Here is a 14,736-nt window from a genome sequence, read left to right on the forward strand (position 1 = left end):
CTATGTCAATGACACAATGAGTAGGATTGTGCACCCTCAGCAAGTTTGCAGATGACACCAAGCTGAGTGGTGCAGTTGACATGCCTAAGGGTCAGGATGCCACTCAGAGGGACCTGAGGAAGCTCAAGAAGTGGGCTCATGTGAACCTCAACAAGGTCAAGTGCAGAGTCCTGTGCACAGGTTGGGGCAACTCCCTGTATCAATACAGGCTGGGGAAAGAAGGGATTGAGAGCAGTCCTGCAGAGAACCCACAAAAATGATCAGAGGGATGGAAAACCTCTACTGTGAGGAAAGTCTGAGAGAGTAAGGGTTGATTAGCCTGCACAAGAGAAAGCTCCAGGGAAACCTTATTGCAGCCTTTCAGTACTTAAAGGGGTGGAAAACCTCTACTGTGAGGAAAGTCTGAGAGAGTAAGGGTTGATTAGCCTGCACAAGAGAAAGCTCCAGGGAAACCTTATTGCAGCCTTTCAGTACTTAAAGGGGGACGAATGACAAGGATGAACATTCAGCAGTGCATGTTGTGACAGGACAAGGGGTAAGGTTTTAAACTAAGAGTAGATTTACACTAGATATAAAGAAGTTTTTTACAATGAGGGTGCTTAAATACTGGAACAGGTTGCCCAGAGAGGTGGTAGATGTCCCAGTATTTAAGGTTAGATTGTATGGGGCTCTTAGCAACCTCATATAGTTTAGATATCTCTGCTCATTGCATAGGTTTGGACTAGATGACCTTTACAAGTCCCTTCCTACTCAAACTACTCTAAAATCTAGACTTTTTTAATTTGCCTCAGATTGTAACATATTCTTTTAAAACATCTAGTTCTTGACACATTGCAATGGCCACTCAGAAGTGTGAATTAAAGATCCACAGGTTTTTATTTAAATGTGAAAGAAAATCATATGATGATACAACGTAAGAAATCTGTTCTGTAGTCAGGCTTAAGGAATGTATTCTGTTTGGCATGGCAAAAAGTCTGAAATTTCCTTACATAATTCCAAAGAAAATCCAAAATAAACCTCAAGAAGACAACTTTCAAAAATAACAGTACTCAGAAAAAGTGAGTAAGGAATTTGGTGAAGGATGTACTGTTTCACACTTTTTTTTAACTTTTTTTTTTCCCAAAAAGACCTATGATCTTGGTCTGTTTGGAAGGATAAACTTGCTGAACTAATTAGTACATGAAATTGTGAAATCTGCTTTTCATATTAAAAAGTCATAATGACCTAGCCTAGCAGTAAAAATATCCATGAAGTGATAGCAGCTCACTAACTTCACTTAATAATGAAAACGCTTGCTATTTCACAACAGTCTTTACTTGAAAAATAAAATCGTGTTTGCAGCACAGAACATCTGACTGATGTTTAGCATGTACCTGAACCAGCAGAGTTATTGGTCCACTTTTATCCACCTCCAATATTTCACCATTCTTTGTGCCCACTAAAATATGACCATGTCCTAAAGATATGGCACGTATAGAAGGGTTATCTTCTAAGAGGAGACCTAGAACATTTAAACGATAAAAGACAGAAGATTCTCAAGTATGCTTTAAGGAGGATCTTTCACATATATGCACATTACATTTTCACTGTACTACCGAGTATCTTTTTCTAAACAAGTTAAAACATATACCTGCAGGAAAAAATGTACATGTTTGGATTCATTTGGGAGTATGTAACAATTACCTAATCTTTCTTCTCATCTGAGTATCTCTCAAGTTTCATCAATCTGACTCTCTGGCAATCAGTGGAAAAAATGTGCATGTGAAGTATCAACTACACTACTATATTGCTAGCATTTAGGGTATCTTCAAATATAGTTTTTTATTAAATAGGTATGGGAATGAGATACTCTGTAGACAATGTTTTAGCTAATGGGTGTTTCTAGTCATGATTTTTGAAAATCAAACCATATACATTAGAATAAAGCGAATGTAATTGGGCGGGAGGGTGAATGAGGGGGAAAGGCTATCCTAAATGTCAAATGTCTGATCAATAGGAAACTGTAAAGCAGTACCTAAAATCAAGAATAAATGCAAGAAACTGGAATTAGTATGTTCTTAAATAATTTCACAAGACATATGCAATTACAGGAAATTAAGTTATATAACATAATCATACTTTACAAAACTAACCACAATTCTGAATTTCATTCAACCTCCAAAACAACAAAGATCAGACAGATACTTCATGATTAGGAATAGGCTTTTTGGCTGCCACTTAAAAAAAACCCAAATCATCTGGATACTAAGAGACTCAAGATGAAATCAATTTATTCAGTTAGGTTAGGTAAATATTACAATTTGCACCCACTAAATGTGCAAACAGACACTCCAATATACTCTTCCCCTCCCAACATAATAATGACTGACTTTAAATAAAGCTTTAAAAAAAAATTTGTTAACGTGTTGTATATGTCTGTCCTGGTTTAGCCAGGAGCAGCTTTTGGCTTGGTAACAGGGGGAGCGGGTTGCAGTGAAGACCCTCCCCCGGCTCCTAGGTTCAGACCCACCTCCGGCCCGGCTGGGCCAATCTGGCGCCTCTGCGATCACTATTTAGGGGACGGGAATTTGAAATGCGAGTGGGGAGGTGGAGAGTGATACAAGATGGAGGCGACTACGCGGACCCTTCAGCCAGAGAAGGAGGAAGGAACGAGAAGCAGTAGACCGGAGACCCCTCTGCAAGCCGTGGCGAGAATACAAGCTGTGCCCCTGAAACCTATGGAGATTCGTGGCAGGACTGAGAGCCACCAACAGCTCCGTGTGGGTGAGCCCGGACGGGCGGGGGACTGTGCGGGGAGATGGCCATGGCCCAGGCCGTGTTGGAGAGCCTGCGCGCCGCAGAGCAGCCCGTGCAGATCTGCCATGCTTGTGAGTTACCCCACGGACTTGCAGGGAGGACTGGCGTGGAGTTCACCCGTCCTGAGGAGGGACAAACGGCAGAAGCTCTCGGAAACCGACTGACTGAACCCCCCACTGCCTGCCCCCCCGAACCGTTCAGGGGGGGGGCAAGGTAAAAACCCCGGGATCAGGGCTCTGAACCCGGGAAGAGGGGAGGGGTGGCAAGAAGGTGTTCTTAAAAAGGCTGGTTGGACTCTCCATTGATGTATTACTCTGGGTTGTTTCATTTTGGTTATGTTTTGGTTGATTTTGCATTAAATTATTTTCTGTTTTCTTCCCCAAAACCGAGTAGCCTGGTCTGTTTTGTCCTGGACCTTAAGCGGCAATTAAGCCCTCCCTGCCCTCGAGCAATCCTCAGCCTCTTCGGTACTCGAGGCTAATCGTGGCCTTTGTTCCCTGATGGGCCTAAACCACGACAATGTCAAATGTGGATTTCCATCTATTGGACAAAGCAACTCCTCTGAATGAGTTTTCTTAAGAAAGTATTTTAGATAGAATCAAAAGGCAGGATCAATTCTGTGTTACCTTTAGACCCAGGGGCCAAAGCAGCCCTTTTAATGGCATAGGTTTTGAGACAACGTTCAAAGGTATCATCCCAGAGAGCTACAACCCCATCCTTTCCTCCAGTGACAAATCCCTAGGGGGAAAAACAAATAAAAATCACAAGTTACAGTAAATTATTATCTTTCCATAACTTTCCAGTGATTTCTGCCACTACTGAAAATAGATTACATCCAACATGGTAATGCACAGAACTACAAATGTTAAGAGATTAAAACATCCAGTGCAACAAACAGATTTAATTCTCCTGACAAAGGCAGCATATTTCTCTACAGCCCACGTACATAGGCTGAATTTAAAAGTTCTAACCAATAAGCTTCTACGATACTAGAAAAATAGACTGAGAGGTGATCTCATTAATGTTTACAAATACGTAAAGGGCGGGTGTCAGGAGGATGGAGCCAGGCTGTTCTCAGTAATGGCCAATGATAGGACAAGGGGCAATGGGTACAAGCTGGAACATAAGAGGTTCCAAAGAAATACAAGGAAGAATTTCTTCACTGTGAGGGCGATGGAGCACTGGCATAGGATGCCCAGGTAGGTTGTTGAGTCTCCTTCTCTGGAGACATTCAAAACCCACCTGGACAAGTTCCTGTGTAACCTACTCTAGGTGGTCCTGCTCTGGCAGGGCGGTTGGACTAGATGATCTTTTGAGGTCCCTTTCAGCTCTCTGAGATTCTGTGACAATGAAATGTTTTTCTTTCTTAGCCTCAATATCCCTGTGCATTTCACCTCACTATTTCAAGCTAAACTTAGTACTACTCACAAAAACTTTATTAGTGCTTACATTGTTCAAACACACGCACTTTTGTGACATTCAGTCTTCAAAATTATTTACAGCTATTTAATGAAGCAATAGGTATACTTAATACTGAAATTGAGAGTACTTTCCTTCAGAGAATTTAGTTCCTGCAGTATGAATAACATATGCTTTGTCCAAAGCTACTATATTCAACCTCAAATATGAGAAGTTGGAGTAACTTGGTTTAACCTAGCAAAACACAAACTTAAATTCAGACATACAAGTAATCTAACTGGAATTCACATTTAAGCACATGCTTAAAGGCTTTTCTGAATCAAAAGAAGTCAAGAATTGGCAGAAAGTACTTAGTGTTCTACAGACTGAATTCTCCTTCCAGTAGACAGTAATTAAGGTACAAAAAAGGTAAAAACATTAATCTCTTCCTCTCTCATAAGCTCATATTAAACTTAATTGATGCTTACATCAAAGAGTATTTATCCTAAATTACTACTATTTCTTTGGCCAGATGACTTGAAAATTGCTGAAATTACTGAAGATGTCTTTCTATTGATTCTAGCAACAGGACAAGGGGTAATGGGATGAAGCTGGAGCACAAAAAGTTCCATTTAAATATAAGAAAAAACTATTTCACTGTTCAGGAGAGTAAGCCCTGGCACAGGCTGCCCAGGGAGGGTGTGGAGTCTTCAAGACCCATCTGGACACATTCCTATGCGATCTGATCTAGATGGACCTGCCTCTGGAAGGGGGTTTGACTAGATGATCTCTAAAGGTCCCTTCCAACCCCTACCATTCTATGATTCTATGTCACTAGACCACAATGGCTTGAGAAATACCATGGTATTCAAGACTTAGCAATATGTCCTTATCTGAATCTGGACCTCACAAGGCTTTTCTGTAATGGAAATAAAGCCATTGATTCCTGCATTCAGGAAAGGCCTAACTTCATTAGACATTTTTGTCCGGACATCAAAAAGCAATGAGCAGTTTATTTACTTTTTCCAATGCGTGCATGCTGAACACAGGACCATCATGTGCTTTGACAGTTTTTATGAGAAACACATCTCTCCAAATACACACATCCCCCGTGGAAGTTCCAGAAAACGCCATCTCTTCAGTCCAGCCATACACTGCACACATCATCGTATCAGTTCTTCCCAAAGCACCTATGCAGCCCTTTCTCCCAATTAGTCCTCCACCTGGTTCAAACCAAAAACAAATCATCAAATGTGTGCTTAGAATTATTTTCGAAAAACTATATAACCGTATCCAGAGTAGCATGTACTTTTCTTCTGGTTTATCAACATTCCCTCCCCCCCAAAAAAAAAAAAGAGTCTGAGAGGAGTTCTCAGAAAATGAAATTTTAGGACCATTTGTCACCTTTCAAGAAACAAAACCTTACTTTTAAATTACTACTCAAATCTAGACTTTAATATGTACATATATCCACATAGACATACAAAGTGCACTTGTAAACTCATATCTACACAGCATCTACCATACAGTTCCTAATGAAATTAACCTTAAAGGAAAAAAAAGTTTAAATCTTGACATCCTATCCTCTCAATGATAAGCTTTAAGTGAGAGGTTTTCCAATTTTATTTGCTATACTTGCCTCTGGATAATAGAAACGTTACAGTTATATAAATTTTATAATTCTTTCTAATACCATACCTACAATCATTTGACAAGTATAACACACAGTAACTTCCATCTAGAGGGATTTCTGTTTTCACAGTATTCAGACAAACTTCATGTGGTATAACACAGAAGCCCCTCAGGATCTAACAATTCATACTGTTCTTGTACTTAGAGGCATGACTCTCAGTCTCTCGGCCACCACTTGGCACCAATGGAAATTTAGACCAAGGCATATACTTTGGTGTCACTTCTCACAACAAATGCACCTGCTCTAGTGCATATTTCAGAGTTTTGGCATTTGTTAAGGTATTCCACTCCTTTGTTATTGATACTCTACTTCTCATATGAACAATGCTAAGTGTCTTTCATAGTGACTGCCTCGCCAGTGTGCCACTGCAATTTTGCACAAGTAGGCTGTAACGTAAGAGATATTTCATGCCTGTTGACTGAGCAAAGCCAGAGAGAATAGAAGCATTTTAAACAATTTAATTTCTTTATTCAAAATCACCATCTCCAGGCTTTTATCATAGCTGAGATTTCTCTCTAAAGAATTTCTACTAATTTGTTCAGTAAATGTTCTGACACACATTGTTCTGTCTATAGATAGTAAGCATAATTGTAAAAATTAATCATTTGTATAGATAGCTTGCTCTCAGGCCATCTTGATTAACTTCTATTGGAGCCAAAACTGAGAAAACTAATGACATTTTTTTCACCAGAGACTTTTTTTCTCCACAGTTAATATTTATCAGGGACTCATGTGAGCTGATGTGCATAAATTCTGCAGGAATAATTAGAAGACTCTTAGCAGACAAGCAAGTCTTCCATAGCACATGTGTTTTTATACACATCTTGAGGTTTGAAACACTGATTTTCACACCAGATTCAAGGAATGGATTCTTTCACTATTAAAATTTTTTTCAAGCAGATAGAGTAAGCTGTTGTATCTTGGTTTATAACTGTGCAGTTCAACAGAGACATCCAAACTAACAGGTCTCAATTGACACAAACTAGTTTGTCTGAATTTTTGCATGGGGATTTTTATCATCTTAAATTTATTTCTATTTCTGCCTCTTCATAATACACATTTTCTAAAGGTCCTTCTTCCAAACCTGTTCTATGATTTTAGAGTAGTTCTGCAAACTTTTCAGATGTGCTATATCACAAGACATAAAAACAGACAGTAGGAAATCCACGGTCCATTCTAGTTGTGCAGCTCCAGCTCTACGACAAATTGATCTTAAAAAGAACTCCCACTAGGGCCACAATGCCAATTGGCATTATTATTTATACTAGGACAAAGCTAACTTAGAGAGCTATAGAGAAAACATTTGCATTTTATGCATGAACTATACCATAAGAGATGTAATTTTTGTACTTTAGGTAACAGAAAATGCTGTGATTCTGAAAAGTTTCCTTACCTGCTCTACGCCAGAACTTCATGTGTTTAATTCCAACTGTAATCAATTTATCAGGCATATAAGGATTAATCTTAACAACGAAAATCTTATCTTTGCTTCCCCTGAAATGCAAAGCATTATATCGTAAATAAAGATAACTACTTCATACAGTTAAATAGGTTTCGGGTTCAGAGGTTTTTTTCTAATATATGGTTTCTCTATATAGCTAACATTTACCTCCAAATCATTAACAATAATTTGTTATGAGGAGGAAGAAAGCCAAAGAACTAACATACTGAGTTCTGTTCTATTTTTATTACTCTTCAGTCTCCAAAGTAGGTGAGTAATTATTTACTTCACAAACTCCATTGTGTGGCATTTTCTTTGCAAAAGAATATGTACTGGCAAAAAGTTTGGGTATAAATGACATTTAAACCTACAACAGTTCATAATGAAACTTAAAGATGTAAAGTTCTAAATCTTATTTTACAGTCTCCCCTTTTGAAAATTGTCATACTCATACTCATTCACCTTCTAATAGATTTTTCTATTTTTTTTCTTAAAATAAAACATATGCTGCTATAATAATTTGAAGTGGAAATTTCAGTTGTTTATGAAAACATCAAAACTTGTTTGTTTTAAATTTCTTACTGTGCTTCTATAAAAACAAATATCTTGCTTCAGATTGAAGAACAGCTTTAAACTATGTTTGCTATTCAACAAGGAAAGAAGTGCTTACTAGGTAGATGGGTTTTTTCTTTAAAAAGCAGAAGAGCCTCTAATCCCCAAATTTTCTTTGTGTTCAAGAGTGACAATAATTTTTTATCTTCAGTCATTTTCAGACTATTAAACGAACTAGCAGCAAAAAGTATGAAATAGCAGGAAGAGAGTACTCTCTACATCATCTATTTAGGATTTTCATTTCTTAATGGCTAAGAAACTCAAATCATGTTTAAAATAAAATGACAGTAAATGTTCTTGGAGAGAATAAGTGATAAAAAGGAAGTTAACATTTTCTAAATTGTATCTGCAGAAAATAAGAAATCCCTTTCAAATCTACCTAGAATTTAGAGTATGCATACTGAATCCAGAGTGGGGAGAAATCCACTCATATTATTGTTCTATTTGAAGCAATAAATTCTTAGAAATAACTAAAGCAAAGGTTTCAAAAAACATTACTCAATGTTAGAAACTAGATTCCATCTAGTAGATTAAGACTTTATTTAATAAAAGTATATGAAATAATCCATGCAGAGTCAAAGAAACTTCCAAAATATTTAACCTCTAGTGGTCATTTAGTCTAACCTCTCTTCAAAGCAAAGCTAACTTCTGCTCAGGACTCAGAAAGGAAAAGGAAATACCCTTGAAGAAGTAAGAACTGACTAAAACCTTCTGCAAACTACTATTGCAAAAAAGATGACCTCTGACATGACCTCTGATGAAAAAATATCTGAAAAGCAGAGCATCCATCACCATCTTTGAGAAGACCAACAGAATTTCAGAGTGAGATTTAAATAAATTATTGAGAGCACATCAAATAAACATAAATAAACTGTGTTCTCTCTCCTTTCTTCATCAGTTGAGTTGTCACTGTAATAATTCTTGTTGACTCTACCAGAACTTTATTTTTTCATCAAAAGAAAGTTTCAAGGCTGTGATAATTGTTACTACGTCTATCACTTAAGTGACAGAAATTGCTAGTTTATTAGAGAACTATTATTCTTTAATGAATATATATTGCTCACTGTCATTTGAGAGCAAATTTAGTTAAAAATTTTAAAACAAATTTAAAATTCCTACCTTACTGCTGAAAGCTTTTCTCCTTTCTTCCAATCCCAGAGTACAATAGTGTGATTGTCATCTATTCCAACAGAAGCCAATCGTTTCCCATCCGCTAGAAAAATAAATTTATGATTAAGAGAGTAGATAGATAACATTATGTTGCAATAAGAAACCATCTTACAAGATTATAACTTCACAAGCATTGCAAGAATGTACAAACAGGTAAATAGTCATATGATGTGTGCTTAGAGGCATTATCTGTCATCTGTTTGCTTTTAAACTTCAGTGGTCAGTTGGACGAGGTTTAGGACTTTAGGTTACCCTGTCTAAAAACTGCACTTAATCCTCATGTTTGTATCAAATTCTTTGTTCAGCTACTTGTGGACTGGTTGTACTGTGAGAAATTTCTGTTCACTCTGAAAATCCCTGTTGATTTCTAAACAGGAAAATACTGATTCAATGCCGTGACATTTATGAAATAAACTTACTAATAGTGTGAAGTCTTTGGGAAGTACTGACACATATCCCACATTAACCTCCAAGAAAGAAGTTATTTGTGCTCACTCATGATCAATGACTTTCTGACAAGTATCTGTCTTTAAAAGGTTACACATCCATGCTATAATTTGGGAAATGAGAGTTAGATCTTGAAAAAAAAGAACCAAAGAAAGCTAAGATGCATCAAAGATCCCAAAATATTTATCTTTGTGATGATGTATCTTCATTGTAAGATTACAGATCCTATCTAGTAAATTCACACCATTAAATAATAAATAGAAGCCAGTGGAAAAGAGGAAATTTAACACTGGTACAGGAATTTCATATACAGGGTGCAAAAACCTCAAAAGGTTTAGCTGACAGTTATGTATGTTAGCCTAAGGTAGAGAAGTTGTTCTGCCCAGAACAACTCCATAACTAGACTCACAGAATTGATCAGTGTGCTACCCAACTGGCTTGTACTATGTAACAGTAAAAAAAAAAGTGCACACCTAATCAATTTTCTCAAAAATCTGCTTAAACAGATGTAACATGGACACAATACTCAAGATCCGTGCACCTGCTTCATATAACCAAAAGAAATTTTGAAGTGACCAGCTCAACTGTTAAATGTCACAGAACTTGTTCTCACATTTCCCGATGTGCAAGACTCCACAGGAGCTCTTTTTAATGAATGACTAAGACAGTCTCTCACATTTGATGTTGATGACTGGAAAGTATTTTTAATACCAAATCTTCAGTGTAAAGGAATTCCCAATTGCTCATTAGAGTTGACTAGCCTGTATCTTCATACAGAAAAGGAAAATTATATATAAATAAACACTTATTACCTGAAAAATCAACAGCACACACACCATACTGGTGATAGCCCTTTAATACCGAGAGTGGTTTTATCGTTTCTGTATCCCAAATATGTATTGAGGAATCTCGGCCAACCTGGAAGTATACATATTTGTAATCAATTTTTTCATTTCTCAGTTACTTCACACAGTTGTTTCAAAGTATAATATTGACAAATATTTTTTAAAGTATTCGAAAAAAATAAGCAGTGACTAAAGGCCGCAGGTATTATTTCTGTCTGGCTAGCAGTATATTATCCTTCTTCCACTTTAAGACACCACTCCCCAGTTGGCTCTTTCTATCCTCCAAAGAACTGGCTACATTAATCACAATTAACTGGAGTCCTCTTGGAGGGGGGAAGCAAGGGTTGGGGAACTAAAAAAAAAAAAAAAGCAGCTGTTCATTTATTGCAGTGTGTGGCACATTTATTCCATAAATTCTCTATCAATCGGTAGCTGTCTAAAAATAAAAGGTTGTATTTATTAATAGTATGTAAGCTACTCCATGTTTGAGAAATAAAGGTGACTTCTCTTAATTTCTGGTGTCATTACAAGTACTTTCAAGTCAGATTCTAATATATTAATACTTGAAAAGCAATCTCCACTACAAAGCTATTAATGCAGTTAACTAGAATTTGGTAAGGAATAGAATATAGCTCATTCATAACTTCACAACTAAGTCACTAAAAACCCCTATATTTTCATTGCACATTTCTTCCTCTTGTCATGAAGAAGCAACATAATGCTGAATAAAAAATACTAATCTATTCTGAAATAAAAAAGAGGCTAAGAAACCCCTAACAACGAAAGGTCCGTATCAGAATTAACATAAAGTGCTGGAAAAATCCCTCATGTTGCAGTTTTTTAACCTAGAGTCATAGAATGGTTTGGGTTGGAAGCAATCTTAAAGATCACCTAGTTCCAAAACCCTGCCATGGGCAAGGATACAAATGATTCCATCTGCAATAGAAATGTATTCCTTCACCTGAATAAATGTACATTGGATTTCTTTGCCCCAAATTAGGCTTTTCTAAATTCAGTAGTAACGACTTCAGATTCTTATTGCAGATCAACACATATCCTACCTGGCCTGTTGCCACATAGTCCTTTAAGGGATGAATTGCAAGGCAAAGAATGTCATCATCATGACCGAGATAGAAGCGCTGTGTGTTCTGCTGTCGATTGTACACCACTCCCACTGCTGCAACGTGATATACAATTTCACCCGTCTGAGTGTAAAATAAATTGCTTCGACAGTCGTAACCTCTGTAACTAATTAAAGAAAGAAAGTTTGTTCAAGGTCATAAGCATGTATTTTCAAACTTTGAGATAAAATTATGCAAGATGCATCTTTCACATGTAAAAACTGAAACTACTTACCAATTACTGTTTGGGTGGTTATTAACACATTTTCCCAAAGGAACATCAATTTATCAATTTTATTTACTATTCAGACACCAGTACTACTAGCATTAGTTTGAAAGTGACTGCTATTTAATAGTTACTCTCCACAACTAGTTTAGAAGAGGAAGTAATTTTTTCAAACCACATGGAGAATTCGCACATGCAACATGTAATCAAACAAAATAGACAAAGCTAACAGAAAATTTCCAAACTATCTGTTACTGCTCAAAAATCAGGCTGCAAAGATTTACACAAGAATGTGGGACAAAACAGATATCATAAAACTGAAAATTTCTGGAACTTGCTAATAGAAAACAAATGCATACATTTTCTTCCAGATCAGTTTCTTTTTTCAAGGAAAAATTCTCTCTCTTCTGTATTGATACAGTTTAAGTGGCCAATTCCCAACTGATGTCTATCTGCACTATCACAACATACACACTTTTTACTAGGTGTGATTAGGATTCAGTATCCCATAAAAACCAAAGTGGTATTTTCAAGAAGGCTAGAATGCAACTCTCAAAAGTAATTTAAGACGCTCAGTAACCTAAAAAAAAAAATATTAAGCAAGCAAGCACATTTTAAATTCTATTTTTAACAATGTTAACCTTGACAATACAGATAAATGGAGATTTAAAAATATGTAACTTAAATTCATTCCTTCCTTTCTTCTGGTATAAACAACACTCCATTACTCCTTACACATGCTGTTTCTACACTTTTAATTCACCAGCTAACCTCTTTCTGCTCCTTCTTCTGTTCCTACAGACCTTCACTAAATCAACTCTTTAATTATTTTACAAACATGCAGGTAAAGTTTGGTTGCACTTCTAAATATATAGTTCAATTTTCAAGAAAGGAATAACACTTCAATGTGTCTAAATTGGCCATGAATTGTGTTTTAGGAATCATGAGGCTCTACTTAAGTAATTTCGCATTCAAAAAATTTGAAAAAAAGCCCTGAAGATGATCAGAAAGTCATTCTTGGAAAGCAAAATAAGTAAATTTTCACCATCAGTAACTGCAAACTAGCAGGAATGTCTAATGGCTATGTTATACTTCTCATGAAATTACTTTCTTTGCTTAATTAAAAGCATGTATCATAAGAACAAATTGTTACTTCTAAGAAGAAAATAAATGCAAAACCTTTTTGCAAAAGTGCAAGTCTAAATTACCACATAAGACAAAGATGCATCTACATATACGTGTCCTCCATAAAATGAGTGGGATAGTGTTAAAACAATTGCTGCTTATGAAACATTTAAAAGGTTTAAATGACACAGATATTACACAGTCCAGGTAGAAAAGTCTCCGATATAATTACATATAGCTTTCCTTGGGTACACAGTGCAATCACTTACACTGGTCAAGTAATGAATCTTTCAGGCAGTTGACCAACTTTGGCTTAATGAATACTATTCTGAAATGTCCAGCCATGGATCCCTGTTCACAAATACTAGACCTATGCATCACTGGAAAACACCTCTGCACATATCTGGAGGAGGTTTAAATATGCTGCATTTCTGCTGACACACCTACACTACCTGCAATCAGATGTCTATTGATCATCAGATCAATCGTCAGATCATACATGATGAGAGAAAGATTGCTAAAATTATCTCACAAAGTTTTTAAACAGATCAACAGATGGTCCAGTGCCATTCCTCCCCAGATGCAGAACACCATATTTTACCTTTTTGCAGTTCATGACATTCCTCCCTGCCCAGTTCTCTTGCCTGTCCAGGTCCCTCTCACTGGCAACACAGTCATCTGGCATACCAGCCACTCCTCCCAGTTTTGTAATGTCTGCAATACTATGAAGTCTAAAGCTAGGTCTCATTAGATCACAAACAAGCAAAGTGAACCTCTTAAACCAGCAAAAAACTGTGATAGTACAGAAATAAAAGCTTTTACTAAGGCTCCCTCCAACTCACTGTTTCTATTGATACTCATAGGCAGCTTCTTAACTAACTAAACCTTAGTTCCAGTCCAACAACTTTTCAGTGTTTCCGGTCTTACTGTGCCTTCACTCTAGAAACTCCAGAATTATCTGTGTCTTTCCATTAGGTCTCAGTCATGTATCTGCTCTTTTCAGTGACCAACAACTTGACTTGCAATACAGGTACAGAATCTTCAGTGACGTTTAATTCTCCCTTCACCCATATCCTTCACTAAAAACCTCCCCCAGGACGATCATGTGCAGACGTTTTGAAGCTAATTTCTGTCTGATCCAAAGTGCTGCCTCTTGGCCTGCCTGGCTGCCTGCTTCGTTGATGTTCAGCCACTATTTTTTAAAGGGATATAATATATAATGACCTATAGTAATTATTAAGAAAGAAAACAAAACTAACCTACCACAGTATGTAACATCAACAGTTTAAAGACATGACAACATTCAGAAACAACTAGAGATTATAAAGGCAAGGATAGTGCCAAAGAATCTATCATTGCTCACATGCCAGTCCTTTATTCTGCACTTGTGCTCTGTTAAAAATACTGGATTTCCTTAGCAAGCACAGAAAAATTTTTACAATGTTGAATATGTATCCGAAACGAGAACATTTTTAAAAGCAGCTACAAAAATACACTGAAAGAAATAATGCTTTAGAAACACTGGAGACGGAGCAATTTCTTACAAGTTTAGTAGTCACCTATAAAAGTAAAAAATATTAAGACAGAAAGAGAGTCTCAGATCCTTCTACTTGCAAGCAATTCAGAATTTTTCCAGCTCTTCCTGTAACAACTGCCTATATACCCCAACTTATGCATAGTAAAACCAAGTACATGGTCATATATTATGGGACTACTCAAAACACAGGATGCAGGAAAATAGTTCTTATTACTCATATCTGGAACTTTTCGTGATCAGAAGTTTAAATTTTAGTTCTCTTCCTCACTCACACATAAAAAACAGATGTACAATCAGTTGTTTACAATGAAAAGATAACATATTT

General features: G+C 36.7%; 1 protein-coding gene across 2 annotated transcripts in view; it reads right to left on the minus strand.

The window, feature by feature from the left end:
• EML5 (EMAP like 5) overlaps positions 1-14,736 on the minus strand; it is a 112,106-nt gene that overhangs the window by 40,047 nt on the left and 57,323 nt on the right. For both annotated transcript variants that reach the window (XM_061997741.1, XM_061997742.1), the window contains exons 14-20: positions 11,464-11,650; positions 10,370-10,475; positions 9,060-9,153; positions 7,281-7,381; positions 5,215-5,417; positions 3,423-3,534; positions 1,374-1,501 (exon numbers count right to left, since the gene is read on the minus strand). In XM_061997741.1, the coding sequence (XP_061853725.1) occupies positions 1,374-1,501; positions 3,423-3,534; positions 5,215-5,417; positions 7,281-7,381; positions 9,060-9,153; positions 10,370-10,475; positions 11,464-11,650 (931 nt within the window). The remainder of the gene's footprint in view (positions 1-1,373; positions 1,502-3,422; positions 3,535-5,214; positions 5,418-7,280; positions 7,382-9,059; positions 9,154-10,369; positions 10,476-11,463; positions 11,651-14,736) is intronic.

Source organism: Colius striatus, chromosome 6, assembly GCF_028858725.1.
Source record: "Colius striatus isolate bColStr4 chromosome 6, bColStr4.1.hap1, whole genome shotgun sequence".
In the NCBI taxonomy this organism is placed as follows: Eukaryota; Metazoa; Chordata; class Aves; order Coliiformes; family Coliidae; genus Colius; species Colius striatus.